General features: G+C 49.3%; 1 protein-coding gene across 1 annotated transcript in view; it reads left to right on the plus strand.

Annotated features, from left to right (window-relative positions):
- The window catches only part of SMC3 (structural maintenance of chromosomes 3), a 1173064-nt gene that overhangs the window by 77259 nt on the left and 1077436 nt on the right, over positions 1-18369 (plus strand). Inside the window, exon 2 of the mRNA XM_069611771.1 lies at positions 1808-1883. Within this exon, the coding sequence (XP_069467872.1) occupies positions 1808-1883 (76 nt within the window). The remainder of the gene's footprint in view (positions 1-1807; positions 1884-18369) is intronic.

The raw sequence follows: 18369 nt of genomic DNA on the forward strand, positions 1-18369 counted from the left end.
TAGGCTGGGTGGTGGGGGTCTGCCACTTGATCTTCGTTGCCAAATGTAATGACGGGTCGCTACACGATTCTTGTTTAAGAACAGAAATGTTTATTAAGCAAGTTACAGGAACAATAAAGACCCCCCCCCTCTACAACCACTACACTGGAGAACAGCGAGCCAACTGACTCAATCTGAAGGATAACATTCCACAGCTCGGTGTGAGCAATCCATATTCCATCTCAGTGTTCCATAAACCCCCAAGCACACAGATTATAACAATTCTGCTTCAGATCTGGAAGGATTGGTTCATATCTTTTTGTCAGGACGAATAGATTACAGGAATGCCTTATAGGCACAGGGTATTTCCCTTTCAGAACATAGCATATGTTCCTTGCCATCTACAGTGCTACTTGTGGTTTCTGTGTCCAATCTCAGTTGGACTAAAGTCTTTAAAGCTTTTCCTTTCGCCAGTGCTACAGATAAGATTTTGAAGTGGGAGTATTTTACTCCCTTTCCTGCCAATTCCCAATGCAAGTATTTTTTAAGAGAGTAAAATGTGTTTTAACTGGAAAACAGAAATGTTTTAAATATTTTTTTTGCACCTATTCATGCACATTAAAAGATACATGTTTACCTCTGGATCAGTCATTAATAATAGTTCTGACTATGTGTACTACTAGTCCAAACATATACATGGAGCTGTGTGGCGGTAAAGCAGGGGCACAAGGTCCTACTTGTCCCATTCATACAGTTTTGTTGAGCGTATTTTTACTCTTTATTTTTTTGAAGTATTTGCCTATTTTTAGGGAGTAGAAGTGGCCGATACACTCCTTATTTGTAGCGCAGCATGCCACTCCACCATGAGGTTTGCAGCCTGGAATCCCAAAGAGTGTTATCTTCAAGTGAACATTTGTCCTGCAACTGACTCAGAAAGGTTGCTTTTGCCTGAGAACAGCTCCAAAGATGTGGAAACTGCAGCCTGTAGACATCTGATGCATTGCATTGATATCTCCAAAGGACCAGCATTTTATGCTTGACCTTCTCTAATCGGTTTCGTTTTTATATTCGCTTCACTGTTTTTGTGAATAATGTTGGTGTAAATGTGGCTTGTACTATTTTAAAAGTAAATGATGGTGATTCACAGCAACCCACTCTTATCCCCACACCTCCAACTAGTTTACAATCCTGCTTCATCGATATTGGGGGGGCTGCAGAAAAAGGGGGGTGCAAGCACACCTTCTTGGCCTTGCAGTTCTTAAGTCTTCGCACAGTTTTTGGTAACATGGTGGGTTCTGTGTAGAAGTTACTATTTGGAGAGCAATGCTTGGTTTTAAATAACATATATATTCTTCGATTTATGATAATGTAAATCTTTTTGCAGTTAATTGGACATGTAAAATATTTTAATGTTATGAGATTTTATTTATGCATTGATAAGAATAACATTTTATTTCAGTAACAAATGATGTAGGTGAGTGGGAAGCTGATTTCTGCACCCTATTTTAGATGTTGTATGGGTTAATTGGAGTAATGATGTGTATACGTACAAACTGTTCTTGCAGCTGCGGACTGCCATATTGAGTGTTTTGATCATCAGAATACAATAAAGAAAACCTTTATTCCCAATCATTTCTGCAGCTGTCAGAAATGACAAGTGTATGTGACTGAATCCTTTGTGATTGTTTGCTTATCGGTTTTAATGTACCTTTTTATAGAGATGAGCAACAATTGAAATGGTAACATCTACTTGCAGAGCCGAATTTAAGAACCTAGCTTTGAACATCATTTATTGAAAACCAAAATAGCTCTCTTTAAATTTTAACAGGTCATCATCCAGGGATTTCGAAGTTACAGAGATCAGACCATTGTAGATCCTTTCAGTCCAAAGCATAACGTCATAGGTAAGTACGTTTCTCATTATTTTCACTATAATAAAATGATTTTGTTTCTATGCATTTTGTCTCTACTTGCCAGGGTCTTTTTTTCATATTCTACTGTTATAACTGGCAATCCCCTGGGATCACACCAGAATGTCAGAATGATAGTGTCAATAGCAGATGTAAGTTTGATTTCATAGTGATGGGCTTTTGGCTGTTAGTAATTATGTGACCCCGGGAGCAGCTGACCTCAATCCAAATGTTTACAACCACTGTCGGTTTAGGCATGATACACAACATCGAATCTCGATTCGATAACCACTCGTCCTTTTCTGATTTTTGGCATGTAGGGCAGCTTCTAAATTTAAACTCTTCCAGTAAACGTGTGCAGATTATGATACTCTTCGATGCTCTTGAGCCAATCTTTGTGAATTTAATAGGTATTGCTAGGTCTTCCTCAATAAACCATTTGTGGACAGGGAGGGCTTTGCTGCACTAGTTGGTAGGTCAACCCTGCATACTTTTTAGCAACTGGGATGGACTGTTGACCTGGTAGGTGAATTGAGCAAAAGCACTGTATACAAGGACAAGACACGACAGGGCTCACAAAATCTCCTTGCATGCAGTGCAGAATAAAAACGGGACTGGCATGATGAGTCCTGCGTGGAACTGGGAAACCAACGTGGGTGCTGCCCCTTCCCTTCAAAGCCGCTACACACGTGGATTGACCATCACCCTGCCCAGCGGCAGTCCCGGGTTGCCCTGGCAGGGTCCTGAGGGTCCCCGTGTCGCCCTCGAGGGAAAAGCGCTATTGCTCCCCAGCCAGAGCTCCAGGACGGCCGGTGATGATGCCCTCTCCCTTGGGCGGCTGTCTCACACACGGGTCGACCTTCCTCCTGCAGCCCAGCGGTGGTCCGGGGGCACCTGGGTGGAGTCCTCATCCCTCCCTGGACATAAAAGCTCCATCGTGCCCCGGTCGGTTCCAGGATGGCTGGGGGTACTGCTCTCGCCTTTGGGCACCAGCCTCATATGCGGGTTGACCTCCCTCCTCCCCTGCCCAGCGGATGGCCCTGGGGCCATGCTGGTCCTTTCCCAGGGGAAGGGCCCTTCCCTAGCATGACCCCTTGAATGCATGGCACTACCAGATGGCTGCTGTCCGAGCCCAGCTATGTGGTAGTTGGTCATAGGAATGAATGGAAGGACTGGGAGTCAATTTGAATTTGCTTTCTCCAGTTGGGTCTATAAGGAGGCTGGTCACGTTTGCCCAGAACCCCCCCCTCAAACCCCCTCTTCTGTCACCCAGGGTACACAGATTACAAGAAAGCTTAGTCGCCTTCCCGCGGATTACTGTAGACTGTGTATGGGTCCTGTCTGCGCTACACTTGCTCGCTGTCCCACCCGGACTCTGTGTCGAAGCCACTATGCCCCCACTAAGGGACGTTCCCCATCAGATGTCCCAACAGAGCCTGCCTGCTGTGGGGGAACCCTGAATGAAGCCTTTGGTGCACTTCAGCTCTGGGCTGTCTGACAGGAAGCAAGAAAATACGTGTCAGGCAGGTCATGTATGTTAGAGACTGACTTGTATTAGTTCAATTGTCACCACATATTTAATGGTGGGGCAAGGTTATACACTGGTTTTCAGTAACTGCATTTTCAGGGGATTGGGTCCTCCGACGTATTCCATATCTATGACAGGTAATCACCATAGCTGTGCTGCTTCGGAAAATAGTCTGCGTCCTGCGTCAATGACATTGACACGCTGTCCTCGACCCGACGTCACCGGATGTTATAAGTAGAACGCACGACGCCCGTAGCCTCAGTTCTGTTTTTTCCACAAACGTGTTCGCTTCGGAGATCTCGGTGCACCTCGGTTCTTCTGAGTTATTGCTCTATCGGTTCTTTGAGCTTGGTTTGGGAAGATTGTATCATGTCTTCCTCTTCCGTCCCGCGGCCGGGTTTCAAGAAGTGTCGGGACTGCGGTTCCAAGATGTCGCTGACGGACCGCACACCGCCTGCCTCTGGTGCATTGGGGAGGACCACGTTACGGACAATTGTGACGAATGGCCTTGCTGGAGCGGAAGAAGCTTTTGGTAGGTAGGGTTTCCAGACCCCGTAAGCCGAGGTCCACTGGACTTTCCACCGACGATTCGAGGGGCGAGACTCGGCGTCGTCGGCATAAATCCAGGGGGTCTCTGTCCTAGAGTGGGTCCCGCCATTCCTCTGCCTCTTTGAGGCATTCGCGGAAGCGCCATCACCAGTCGCCTTCCCCGTCCTTGTCCGAGGACTCTGCCCGTCGGCCGGTTGCTTGTCTCAAGAAAATGTTGGTGATCTTTTAATCGCAGGGCTCCAGTCTGTCCGCGCCTTTGAGAGAAGCCAGCCGTGACCATGCTAGAGCTACCACTCGCACGCCTTCGGAATCGGGTGGTCGGCACGATGATAGAGAACCTTTGATGTCTCGATCGGACAAGGTGGATCGCTCCAGCCATGCCCGCTACAGGTCCCGGTCCTCAACGCCCTCGAGACTGTCGGAGCATGTGAGGTTTTCTTTGAAGACATCGGCGCCATGTCCGTCGAGAGGGTCACTTGAGGCTCCGGCTCCGAGGAAGCCCTCGACGCCATCAGCGCCGAGGCCGTCGAAGGACACGCTCGGGGCACCGCCCTCGAGGAATGTGTCGAAGCCGTCGGCGCCACGTTCGACGCCGATTCCATCGACGCCTTTCAAGGATGCTTTGTCGTAGGTATCCTGTGGCACGGTGGAACCCCCGAAAAAGGCTTTGGCCAAGTCCAAAAATGGTTTTTGTCCCTTTTTCTGTGCCCCTATTCCAGCCTCTGGATTATATTTCTGAGGTGGAAGAAGGGTCTGAGGAAGGTTTGGTTCCTGATGAGGTAGCTGATGAAATATTGTCTGGTCATAGCCAGTTTGAAGACCTGCGTCAGTCGTTGCACGACGCCAGTGGTCTGGACCCCTCCCCGGAGGTGGAGTTTTGTATGCCTGAGCCTGGTACGCACGCAGAGTCTTCGTACCGGCGGCTTATGTACTTGGGTCTGGTCTGCGCCCCCAAGTGAATTTTCTGCAGGATGACCTGACAGATATCCTGGACCTTGGTCTACCAATTGACCCGGTTGTGCCATTCCATATGGCCTTGCAAAGAAGGGTGGCGGCGGCTTGTACTGCTCCGGAGAGTCTCCCGGCAGTAGGAAAGTCGTTGCCGAGAAAATACCGCCCAGCCAGTGGCGACCCGGCTACTTGTCCGTGCACCCTACTCCGGAGAGTTTGGTGGTGCAGGCGGCCACGGCCCCGGCTAAACAGGCGTCGTACCCTACCATCCCACCTGATGGGGACGACAATCGTTTTGACGGTTGGGCGAAGAAAGCGTTTTCTTCAGGGGAATGGCTTTGAAAGCAGTCAACTCCATGTGTGCCTTAGCACGTTTCACTCATACTCTGTGGAATTGTTTCCTTAGCGGCTGAACATATTTAGGGGAGGAACGGGATGGCTTTCTTGCTATTGTACAGAATGGCAAGGATGCCATGTGTGAATCCGTTCAGTCGGGTCTGGACGTGGCAGACTGCGTCAGCTGGTCCATGGTGGCGAGCACCGTAAAGCGCACGTTTGCCTGGTTGCGGAAGTCGGGGTTTGCTCCGGATGTGCAAGCTTGACTTCTCAACATGCCCTTTGATGGTGATCATCTTTTTGGCAGCAAGGCTGACAAGCCTTGAGGGGTTGCAGACCTCGAAGGCTGCAGCGAAGTCATTGAGCACTGCAGTTGGCCAACCTCCGCCTTTTCGACCTAGGCGACAGCAATGGAGGGGAGGTTGCTTTCGATATTACTCGACCTTTGGTAAATTGAGGGGAGCTGCAAGTCAGAGGCCAACGTAGGAGTACCAGAGGTGGAAAACAGGGTACTCGAGGTGCCACTTCAGGTCAGTCATGAGGCCATGTCCCATGGTTCGCTGGTTGGGGGAAGGCTGGCGCAGCATCTTGTAGAATGGCATGCCATTACTTCAGATGTGTGGGTTCTGGATATCATAGCCCATGGCTACTGTCTTCCTTTCCGGCAGAGGCCTCACGACAATCCACCAGGGAATCTCTCTTTGAAGAGTCCGGATGCGCTCCTTGCGCAGGAAATCAAATCCCTGCTGGAGAAAGGCGCCATAGAACTGGTGCCTGTAGTGGAGAGGAACAAGGGATGGTATTCCCCTTATTTTTCGATTGCGAAGAAAGACTGGGGATTGAGAACCATCATGGACTTGAGTGGTTTGAACAAGCTCCTCAGGAAGGACAAGTTCAAGATGGTTGCTCTCAAGTCCTCCAGGCCCTTCAACTTCAGGACTGGTTGGTGTCTCGACCTCAAGGACGCTTACTTTCATGTGCCGATTTTCCCAAGCACAAGAAGTACCTGAGGTTCGCGGTTGGCGATTTGCACTTTCAGTTTCGGGTCCTGCCGTTCGGATTGACCTCCGCCCCGAGGGTTTTCACCAAGCTCACGGTGGTGGTAGCGTATCTCAGGAAAGAGGGATTCACGTCTACCCCTAGCTGGATGATTGGTTGATCAGGGCGCGCTCTCCGGAGCAAGTCCTGGATCATCTGTCAGTCGCATGCCACTCCCTTCACAGGCTGGGCTTCTCCCTCAATTTAAAGAAGTCCCATTTGACGCCAACACAGCAGCTCCAGTACATCGAGCAGTGCTCGACACATCCCTGGGGCAGTGCTTCCCTCCCCAGGTGAGGGCTCATCACATTCTGCAGATGGTGCACACGTTTCAACATGCCCAGAGTCTCCCGGCGTTCGAGTTCTTGAGGTTGCTCGGCATCATGGCATCCTGCATTCTTTTGATGCCAGAGGCTCAACTGCGGATGAGATCTCTGTAGTGGGCTCTCAGGATGCAGTGGTCACAGTCCTCTGGCAGGATGTCAGACCCCGTTCAGGTGCTGCCCCCGGTCACCCAGGACCTTCTGTGGTGGGCAGTCGAAGGCAATCTGATGAAGGGGGCTCCATTTTGGGTACCCTGGCCAGAGGTGACGATTGTGACGGACGCATCCCTCACGGGATGGGGAGCTCATGCCAATGAGTTGACAGTCGGTGGTCGATGGTCTCCGTCGGAGTCCAGACTCCATATCAATCTGTTGGAGCTGAGGGCCGTCAGGCTTGCCCTGGAGGCTTTTCTGCCGACTGTGCGAGGAAAAAATGTCCTGATTCTGACGGACAACACAGTGGCCATGCACTACCTCAACTAAAAGGGGGAAGAGGGGTGCAGGGTCACTTCCTCTGTGCAGGGAGGCGATGCAGCTCCTGGTTCTGGACCATCCAGCAGGAAATTTCGATCTCGGCAGTTCATCTGACTGGAGGCGAAAACGAGACGGCGGATGCTCTGAGCAGGCAGAGCGCGATCTCTCACGAGTGGGAGTTGGCTCAGGAGATTCTCCTGGAGATCTTCGCCCTTTGGGAGACCCCACAAGTGGATCTCTTCGCCTCCAGTGTCAACCGGAAGTGCGAAAGGTTCTGCTCGCAGGAATTCTCAAGAAGAGCCTCGTTTGTGGTGGAATGGTCCTTCCCACTGCTGTACGCGTTTCCTCCAGTCCCCGTCATCCCGCAAGTTCTGCGGAGGTTACGGAGGTTCGGTTCCCGAATGATGCTCATTTCTCCGGCATGGGCTCGGAGAACGTGGTATCTGGACTTTCTCGACTTGTCCATTTGCCCTCCACGCCGTCTTCCCTACCGAAACGATCTGCTCTCACGGGAGGGGGGTCAAGTTCTCCATCCAGAGGTCAAATCCCTCCACCTTCACGCTTGGCTTCTGAAAGGTTGAGGTATAAGGATTGGGACCTCCCTGAAGACGTGATGGAGGTGTTGCTTTCGGCCAGACGGCCTGCAACAAAGTCCCTGCACTGTTGCCGCTGGAGAAAGTTCTGCGACTGGTGCAGGGTTAAGAATGTGGATCCTTTTCCATGTTACATTCCTGTGGTTCTGTCTTTTTTGCTTTCCTTATCCCACAAGGGCCTGCAAGTGGGTACCATTAAAGGTTACCTGACAGCGCTGTCCATCTTTAAGCGCTCGTCTGAAGAGTGTTCTTACTTTAAAATTCCTTTAATTTCTAAGTTTCTGAAAGGGCTCATTAATGCGTTTCCACTGTCACCTTTCCAGGTGCCCGGTTGGGATTTGAACCTGGTTCTAAAATTCCTAATGGGTGCTCCATTTGAGCTTTTACAGTCTTGTCCTTTGGAGACTGTTGACCCTGAAAACTGTATTTTTAGTTGCGGTTACTTCCGCTCGCAGAGTGAGTGAGTTGCAGGCACTTTCTGTTAAGTCACCCTTCACAGTGTTTCATAAGGACATGGTTGTCCTTGGAGTCCGTCCTTCATTTCTTCCGAAAGTTGTAACGGAATTTCATTTAAGCCAGAAATTCTTTCTTCCGGCATTCTATCCTCCTCCGCATCCTGGTAAGGAGGAGGAGAGGCTCCATAGGTTGGATCCTAGGAGAGCTTTATGTTTCTACATTTCACGCATGTCCCGGGTCAGAGTGGACGGTCAGCTCTTTATAGGATACGCTGGAAGGCGTTTGGGACAAGCTGTTACTAAGCAGACATTGTCTAGATAGATTATCTTGGCAATTTCTGAATGTTACCGCTTGGCGGGTAAGGACCCTCTGGTAGGCTTACGGGCCCATTCTACTAGAGGTGTGGCTGCCTCTACTGCCTTACAGAGGGATGTTCCCATTCGTAACATCTGTGAAGCAGCCACATGGGCTTCGGTCCATACTTTTGTAAGACACTACTCCCTAGATTTTATCCATGGGCAGGATCTGGCCTTTGGCAAGGCGATCCTCCTATTCTGCAATTTGATTGGGCATTCTAAAATTCTAAATTATTTTCCCTCCTCCGTACATTGATACTGCTTTGGGAGTCTTTCATAGATATGGAATACGTCGGAGGACCCAATCCCCTGGAAGAACAAGTTGCATTCTTACCAGGTAACGTTCTTTGGATGGGATGGTCCGACGTATTCCATATCGCTCCCTTCCAACCTGCTCTGCTACCAAATTTCTTATGCGATTGCAGCTTACGTTTCCGCAAGGGTTTCTGTAGTCATACTGGCAGAGGATTGGTGCCACACGTTCTGGGGAAAAAAACTACAACTGAGGCTACTGGTGTCGTGCGTCCTACTTATAACATCCGGTGATGTCGGCTCGACGGAGGCCCTCGTGGACAGCGTATCGACGTCATTGACGCAGGACGCAGACGCCGAAAAATTTCCAAAGCAGCACAGCTGTGGTGATTACCTGTCATAGATATGGAATACGTCGTCAGACCATCCCATCGAAAGAACGTTGCCAGGTAAGAAAGTAACTTGTTCATCGGTAAGATTACCTATTGCATGACGTTGAAGAACATATGACCTGTTTTGAAATTCATACATTGACATATGAACGCTGTTAGCGTTCAGGGAGTGAGATTTGTGGTTATTGGTGTGTTTTTGATTTGTTTTCAGTCACCTGAAGATGATCCTCGTGGATCAAAACGTGCATGTAGTGGCAGTGACATGGTGAACAAATTGGAACACAAACCTGGTTTTTGGTTTCATGAACAAATTATTTTTTTTTGGATTTGATTGAAATTGGTCATTCAAACCTCCACAGTGAACATTATTTATATACATAAAAGTAATCAGTGAAAACCCATCAAGTGTATTACAAAAAAAAAAGTGTATGGTCAACTTCTAAATTCATCCCGGACTGGGATAAGCAATTGGGACACAAAGTGAAGACGTTGAATATTGGTGTACTTTTGATCTCTTAAATTGAGCTCTTCAGAGAGGCCTACTTTCCAAGGCCAATCTCCTGTTTGTTGCCTCACAGGACTGGGGCCTGGCGAGGGCTGCCATTCCTTTGCCAGGGGCCGTTCCCACCCAAGCGCATCGTAATGCATGACCCTACCAGATGGCTGATCTAGTAACCCGGCCATCTGGTAGTTGGCCATTGGAATGAATAAATGGACTGACCAGATGGCTGTGCTGCTCTGGAAGTCCGGACAGGCTGCTAGGGAGAATTCTCACTTTAGGCTGAATTTCCTAACCTAGTGAGTCCCTCAGCAGCTTTGCTGGATTTCTGGAGTTTGTTTTTTTTTCTCCTGCTAAGAGTGAGACTCTTTTTCTCCCACTCTTGGACATGTTTATGGTGTTCCTTTGACTGTTAATGGGCTATGGGGTCCTACTCCATAGGGTGTCATGTGTTTTTACTATGTGTGTTACACAGCACCTTCCGTGCAGTGACACAGGGGTGTCATAGTGACACCCCACCATAGACTCCATACCCTGGAACTGACTACTGTCTCCCAGGGCATGTAAAGTCACCATTGGCTTTACTAGTCCCAAATTATTAACAGAAACTGGTACAAACCATCATATTGTGGACGTACTGGTTGGGGCAATTCGATTGCCCCGGGGTCTGTTAGTCGAGGGGGCACGTCTCCGTCCGCCCTGATCGAGTTTTGGCTGGTGGCAGTGGATACTACTTTTTATATTCGACCGCGAATATATCCCTATGGGATTTTCCCATTGTTCGAGGCTACCAACTTTAATTATTTAATTCTCATAGCCTCGAACATACCGCCGGTTTATTTAATTAATTGGTATTTTTTGCCAGGACTCGATTCTAAAATGGCGTTTGTGTTCACTTCTGTGACTCCAACCCAAGTCGAGCCCTTTGTTCCACTTTTTGGCGGGCTTCTCCACAGAACCCTCCAAAAGTGGTACCACTCTGGGTACCAGAGGGGATGTGGGAGGGGGTTTAGGCACCCTGGACTGAGTTACCTTGGTAACTCAAGTCACCACTTAGCATGTTTGATTGACAGCTAGGCTGAGTGAATGGGGGTGTGCTGCATAAAAGCAGGGCTTTGGGGACTGGAACTTCAGAAGTCGCCACAGGACCTGGGAATCCGACGAGGGAGAAGCTGAGCCGACCTACCACAACGACACCACCGGTGGAGCCCTGCGGAACCGACTCGCCACTTCCCGACGACAGAGAAGATCTCCCGACTGGAGAGGCTGCTTCCCCTGACTGGTGGGCACAGCCAGTTTACCTTCTTCTCTTCGCATCCCAGGCCGTCTTGTGGTCGAATTGCCTGTGCCAAGCACCCCGGCAACCGGATAGCCACTTACCACTGGACCGCGAATAAAGGGACTGCTCCTTTTACCTGAGAACTCTGCGTCTGTTTCTTCCCTTGCAGTGCAGCAGACTCCTGTCTTCCTCCCCAACGAGATCCTCTCTTCCCCCGGACGAAGCACTGACTTGCATCCGCTGCCAGGAACAACTGCCCCCGCTGGAGTCTTCTCACCACTTTAAGGTACTGTGTCGGCCAGGCCTCCCTTTCTAAAGATTGCTACAAGGTAATAATAATCCCTTAACCTTCTGGACTGGGTTGGCCGCCTTGACCTTCTAACGGGTCCCTTTCTTTTTTTTTTTTTTTTTATTTAACATTTGCAAGACTCTTGGGCACCTCAACTGTGTGACCTTGGACACATTTCGTTCTGATCCTCTTAAAGTGGATCCGGCCTTCTGAACTCTAACTTCACGGTTTTACTTGCCTCCCTCTCTTGTTTTGTTCTTATGAAAGTGTTGGGATCTGTTTCAATTTATACTCTGCTCTTCTCTCCCTTTTAAAAACGAATTATTAGAGTGCCATCTACGTTAAGCGCTCACCGCTGTCTGAAAATAAGTGGGGCTTTACTTAAGACTTGTCTAAAATTCCTCCAAGGGAGTGTATATCTTTTAGTGATTTTTGAATTGCTTACTATTAGTGCCTGTGTGTTTTTCTAGATGTGGTTTTAAATAAATAATTATCTCTTTTACACCAAGCTCTGATCAGTGTTTACTTGCTCTACTGTGCTCTTCTGACCTATTGTGAATACTCTGTATACTGCCTAACTCTTCTTGAGGGAAGTCTGACTGCTCAGCCACAGCTACCAAGTAAATCTTGTGTGGTACAGACTGCTACCAAGTGGGTTTACTGCCAAACACCTGCAGTCTTAAATCTTTTGCAGTGGTCCCAGAGGGAACTGCACAGGTTTCTGCCTAACACAGGCGCCATGACATTTTTCTCCAGATAGGTCTACAAGGAGGCTGGTCACATTTGCCCAGACTGCCCGCCCCCCCCCCGCTCTCCTCTGCCACCCATCGTACATAAATTACAATAAAGCTTAGTCACCTTCCCTTGTATTACTGTAGACTGTGTATGGGGGTCCTGTCTGCGCCCCATTTCGTTCTCACTGCCCCAACCGGGCTCTGTGGTAAAACCGGCTGGGAGTGCCCTGACTGGCCCATGAAAAAAGCCTTTGGTGCTCTTCCGAGAGGCATACCTTTCTGGGCACAGGGTGTCTGGCCAACAAAAGAAACCTCAGCTGGCTTGCACCCAGGGACAGCAGGGCGGTTTGTTCGTGAGCCTCCACGGAGTCGACTTGCCGCACTTGGTCCATCTAGGTTTGGACCTCTTGGACGGCTCCGGACGTTGTTTCAAGCAATTAGGTTCCACCTGCCTTGGAACCGTGTTGACTCGAGGGTATGCCTCCTCGGTAAGGGCCCCTTATGTGGGTGGCTCGCTGCTCCGAGCAGAGCGAAGGGTGAGCAGTCCGGCAGCTCCCCACTGGTCAGATCAGATCAGAGTGGTGTGGTAAGGTGAGGGTTGGGGGGGGGGGGGACAGGGGGCGTGAGGGGTGTGTTGGCTGGCAGCAGGTCCCACGAGCCATGTCGTTGCCCTTCTCCACCAAGCTCGTTTTCCACCCAGCAGTTTGGGGCAGCCGTTACACGGTGTGCAAGTCTGGTGCCAGCAGCCGCAGTAATTCCAGCTCCAATAGCGTATATTAATGTTTCTGCAGTGAGAAAAAGCTTGTAGTTGGGTATTGGGATCGAGCTGGTGATCTGCTGCGAGGCAAGATACCCCCTTGATGCGCCTGACTGAGTGTGCTGGCGGTCCGAAGCATTTCATTTGAAAGTGTTCAAAGCAGGCCTGAATATTTCAGCTTGAAATAATGGAATAGATCTCTGATTCCATTTTGTTGGTTTTTGGAGCTGGGACCATGATTCAGAAGGACCACTGGGGGCATTCTTATTGTGCCGCTAGAGGTGAAATTCTTGAAAGCATTTGTCAAGAATGTTTTCATTAATCAGGAATGAAAGTCAGAGGTTTGAAGACTATCAGATACCGTCGTAGTTCCGACTATAAACTATGCTGACTCGTGATCTGGCAGCGTTAATCCCAGGGCCCGAAGCAGCTTCCGGGAACCAAAGTCTTTGGGTTGCAGGGAGGAGTATGGTTTCAAAGCTGACAATTAAAGGACTTAACGGAAGGGCACCACCAGAAGTGGAGCCAACGGTTTAATTTAATTCAACACGGGAAAACCTCACCTGGCCCGGACATGGAAAGGATTGACGGATTGATAGCTCTTTTCTGACTCTGGGTGGTGGTGAATGGCCCTTCTTGGCTTGTGTGGCTGGTTGATTGCAATAATGAACAAGACTCCTACATGCTAACTAATTACGTGGCACCCAGCTGTCAGCCTTCAACTTCTTAGAGGGGCAAGTGGTGGTCAGCCACACAACATTGTGAAATAACAGTTCTGAGATGCCACGAACGCTACACTGAACGGATCAGCATGCCTCTACCCTTCGCCGACAGGTGCGGGTAACCTACTGAACCCACTTTTGGGATGGGGATTGGGGATTACAATTATTTCCCATGAATGAAGAATTCTCGGTAAGTGTGTCATATTCTCTCGTTGATTAATTCCATGCCCTTTTGTACACACTGCCCGTGGCTCCTACCGATTGGATGGTTTTGTGATGTTTGCGGATCGGACCCGCCGGGGTTGGCAATGGCCCTGGCAGAGCGCCGAGAAGATGATCAAACTTGATTATCTAGAGGAAGTCATAACAAGATTTCCATAGGTGGACCTGCTGTAGGATCATTAATGGACGAGCAGCCTGAGGGAGAGCTGCAGGCCCGACCTAGATTGCAGCCGCGACGCAGCAGCTGGACGGGGACGTCCTGCAGTGTTGGGCTAACCAGCTGGGAGATCTCCCAACCACACACAGAGAAGGAGCCTCGAGCGCCAACCCCCTTCTCTGAACCGGCTCCCCCCCCCCCACCTGTGTTGTCGTTTGCACTTTATCTTTGACATTGAAGCGGATAGGTGCTGTGTTGCTGGGTCCTTGGTATGAAGGGAAGTCCTGAGTGGGGGGGGGGCAGACGGGAGCGGAGGGTAAGCTGGCTGTTTAGAAGGACCCATGCCCCTAGGTGGATGGGTCCCGGCGAGCACTGATCCGTGGTGGTCTAGGGCTAGAATGAGTTCACACAGAGCAACACCAGTCCATTTGGGCAGGCCTTTAGTTTACACACTAAGCAGATACTAATGATAAGCAATTGTCACACAAAACCCTTATAAAACAAATATATATATTCACCCTTGGGAGAGGTAGATTAGCATCTGAATCAATGACCAGTGCAATACAGCTAAGTAGTTATATGCTTAGAAATAAACAGTACTCTTCAGAATAATCATCGAACAGCTCCCCATATTCTTATAAAGTCCAACCCTGAAATGGTTTAGGGCCTTGTGCCCAAAAGTCACCAGTTCGATAATATTCACTTTACAGGTAGGCTTGTAGAGAGATTTGTTGTAGTAGACAGAAGAGATACTTTGTTTTGTGGGATTTAGTTTCGGTCGTCCGTGGTGCTTAGGAATCGGTTCCAGGCAGTTTCCAGTTGAAGACCCAAACGAAGACAGGCACACGGGACACCTCAGGGACACAAAGACAAGATCTAACAAAGGCCACAGTGGTCAGGGAGGCATATTGGTAACCCCTCTTTACGAATGGCTTTCAACACTTGTGGGTCCCTGTGACCCTTCTGGAAATTTGTTTTACTCCGGCAACCACTTTGACCCTAATAGGGGGTAGGGCAATCCTTCCTCCTTCCCATCTTGCTCTTCGCCCTCTACTCATCTCTCTGACATGGGCAACCCGTGTACCTACTGTGTTGCAGGGTTTGCTCCAGGAGGGGTCCATTTCCTCGGCAGCGGCGATGTGCTCCACGACTTTCCCTTCTGGTGCGGAGCAGTGGTTGCGTTCCGCTCGTCTCAGCGTTTCCTTGCTCGTGGGCTCATGCGTTGAGAGCAGAGTATTCGTCCCTCCCTCGATTCCTCATCACTACTTCTGTTTGCATGCTGTGGGGCTCCACGTCCGGTGCGTGGTCGCACCACCAGGCATGGCTTGCTTTGCATGTTTTTGGCCTCCCAGGCCCCACGCTTCGCTGGCTCGGATAGGCAGCATCACCATGCAGCATCACCATGCAGCATCTGCTTCTCTGCTCTACAGCAGGCTCGGCAGGTTTCTTATCACAGAAGGTAGTTGTTGGTTTGGACGGCCATTAAAACCAGGCAGACTTATTTCTGCCACAGTCACAAGGTCCTTTTGACTTGGACAAAATCTTTAAATCAATACAAATGCCATCCACCCTTCCTCCCGGAGAGAGAGAGAGCGAAAAAAAAAAACAGGCGCCACTGGGAATCTAGAGTCGAGGGCATGTGAAATGTGAGCACAGAACCAACAGTCGCAAATGTTCTTAATACAGGCCTACTGCCAGGTTGCATGCAGGTAACTGTTCTTGCTTTCATCCCAGTCTAGAACAGTCTATTGTTTTATGGCACGTAGTGTTGAGTTTGCAGTCAATACTAGAAGCAGGAAAATGATATGAAGGAAAGTCCTTTTTTACGATTAGGTTTTTTTCCGTCTGTTAATGTGCACAACAAGTTCAGCAACAGTTAGTTGAACAACAGTTCTTCAGAATTTTGAGGAAAGGGCAGGCAGCTGTAAGGAACTCATGACAACCAGTAAGACGGACACAAGTGATCACAGTTCTGTGTGCAGGTTGGAAAAAATCCTAACCTAAATTCAAGATGGGAGCTAATCTAAACCTAAATCTAAGATGGGAGCAAGTGTCAACCAGTCCTATTGGCGTTGTGTCAAAATAAAAAGGGCCTATACTAAGAAACCTATTGCCAAAAACTCACAACTAATACAAAAAAGGGTGTGGCATAGTTCTCAAGAAAAGAAAGTTGTGTTCTCAAATAATATGTCAGGATGCCGTAGCCTGGGTCTTCCTTCCACAAGTTTTGAGCACGGGGCAAGATGGAAGCTTGGAGCACAGTACAGTCTTGGGCTTCTCCAGCATGAGACAACAGTTCTGCTTTTAAATCTCAAACCTTCCGTTATCGTGGCAGTCGATGGCCACGTCTTGTTTCACTTGAACGTCTCTTGCCTTCGACGACCTGACATGTTCAAATAATAAAACAAAAGTTCCTTTAAAAAAATGAAAGATCTTTTACAATGTTCGCACGATGACGGGTTCACCCCTGGGTTCCCCTCTTCCGGGTGCCGGCTCTTCTAGATTTGTTTATTACACAGTTCAGATAGGGTGCTGGTTTCACCCCGGGTCTCCCTCTTCTAGGCGCTGACCCTCTTTGTATCATTTTTCACAATATATCACAGTTCCTTTATCAATCAACTTTGGGTGATAGCTTTACCCCTGCATCTCCCTTGTTTGGGCTCGGACCCCTCTTGCTTTAACGGGATTCAATTCCCTTGGTTTCTCAGCGTTCACTTTCACTGTGGGATTCACTTCCCTTTCTTTCACAGTGTTTGTAGATCAAAGTCTTTCTATTGTGCAGGGATTTTGCTTGACCTTCTGTATGACCACTTTGAACTATTTCGCTGGCCCTCTTATGGCCTTCTGGTACTTGTAGTTTCTCTCATATGGGGCTTGACCAGAGTGTCTCGAGTTAGCACCCACGTGGTGCCGCCTTTCCTCTGTAGCGGGTCTCCCCTTCACACATTCAAAGTTCATCTGCTTTTGTTTCAAAAGTTGCCACTTTGTGATTCTCACTCAACACAGCCCGGTTCTTATTGTTTCTCCCCTCGACTCACCAGTTGTGATGAACCGCTTGGCTTTTGGTTTCTCTGGAGTCAAGACCAGTACAAGGGGCACGGGAGCTTTCCTCGCTCCTGCTTATCGGCATTGGCTGTATGCTCTCTTCCATGAAGGTTCCGCGGGCCTGGGACGAAAAAGGGCAAGGTCACTTCTCTCCTTGCCACCCTCTCGATTCCTGCTGCATTTCTTCTTTTGAACTACCGCATGATGACTATTTCGTCGTGCTGTCTGCTGTACTCGCCTGGCTTGTACTGTACTCTCTGGCTCCTCCTTTTATCCCTGTGGGGAAGGGAAAAGGCTGTCTGGTGTGTGTGATTCTGATTAGTTGCCTGACTTTGCCTGACCCTTGTGTTTGGACATGTCAGGTAAACAGCTTGGGTGTTAGTCCGTTGTCTTTTATGTTGTGCGAAAGTGTTAGGGGGGCAGTGCTTTGGAATGACCTGCGTGAGAGGATGGGGAAAAGGTGCCAAAGGAAGGGGGATACCGCTTCTCAATTCGGTCTCCCACTCGCGGAGTACCCCCCCATCCAGGTGATCCTCCCTCACTGGTCAACCGCCAGGAACTAGATCCAATAGCGATGTCCGTGTCCTGGCCACCTGGATGACCGATCTCTAAGGTTTTGATTGGGGGGGGGGGCACCTTCAGGTTTCTCACACAGCATACATTGCTACCATCTTGAGGAATAACAGAGCTACCCATAGACAGTATTAGCCATCATGATGCTCCGGTGGCGTAGTGGGGGGAGGGGGGGTTGTGCTGTCTTCCTGTATCATAGAAAGCTGCGCATATGCACCAGGCGTGAATTCCAGCAATCAACAAATGCAGTCCTTTGCAGCAATTGCTTCTCCTTACAGTCCTGTTTTCATTTACCTCTGCAACAAGCCTTGTTTTAGCAGTAAGAGTGTGTTTGAATGGATTGTGTCCTCCCACGTATTCCTTATCGTTGATCTTTCCAATATCCAGCTTTGCTGCTTCGGAATTATTTTTTTAGCTGGGGACGCTGTGCTTCGATGCCGTTGACTAGTTGTCCTTCGGAGGCCTCTGTCTCGATGTCGACGTCACCGCAGGTTTATTTAGCACGCGTTGCGCCCGTTGGCCTAAGTTCTGTTTTTCCACGCTTACGCATCGGATGCGGTATACCTCATTCCTGATAGGAATATCTTAGAATTTTCTTCGATAATTTCTTTACTTAATCGAGTTCTGACGCAAAATGGCTTCATCTTCAGCGTCATCCATTCCTCGATCGGGTTCAAAAAATACTGTGACTGCGGTGCAAAGATGTCCGTGACGGACCCTCACAGGATCTGCCTGTGGTGCCTGGGGTTGACTCGGCCATCTTCCGAGTGCGAGGACTGCCTACCTATGGCCGCCTAAGCCCTGAGAGAACGTAGAGGGAAGCTTGCGGCAGGTAAGGCCCAAAAATCCCCCTCGACTCCATCGAAACGAAAGACCACTGAGTCGAACAGCTTCTCCTCGTCGAAAAAAGACCAAACGTTCCCGTTCACGAAGTGGTTCACACCATTCGTCGACC

This window comes from Ambystoma mexicanum, chromosome 8, assembly GCF_040938575.1.
Source record: "Ambystoma mexicanum isolate Mex_15411 chromosome 8, UKY_AmexF1_1, whole genome shotgun sequence".
Classification (NCBI taxonomy): domain Eukaryota; kingdom Metazoa; phylum Chordata; class Amphibia; order Caudata; family Ambystomatidae; genus Ambystoma; species Ambystoma mexicanum.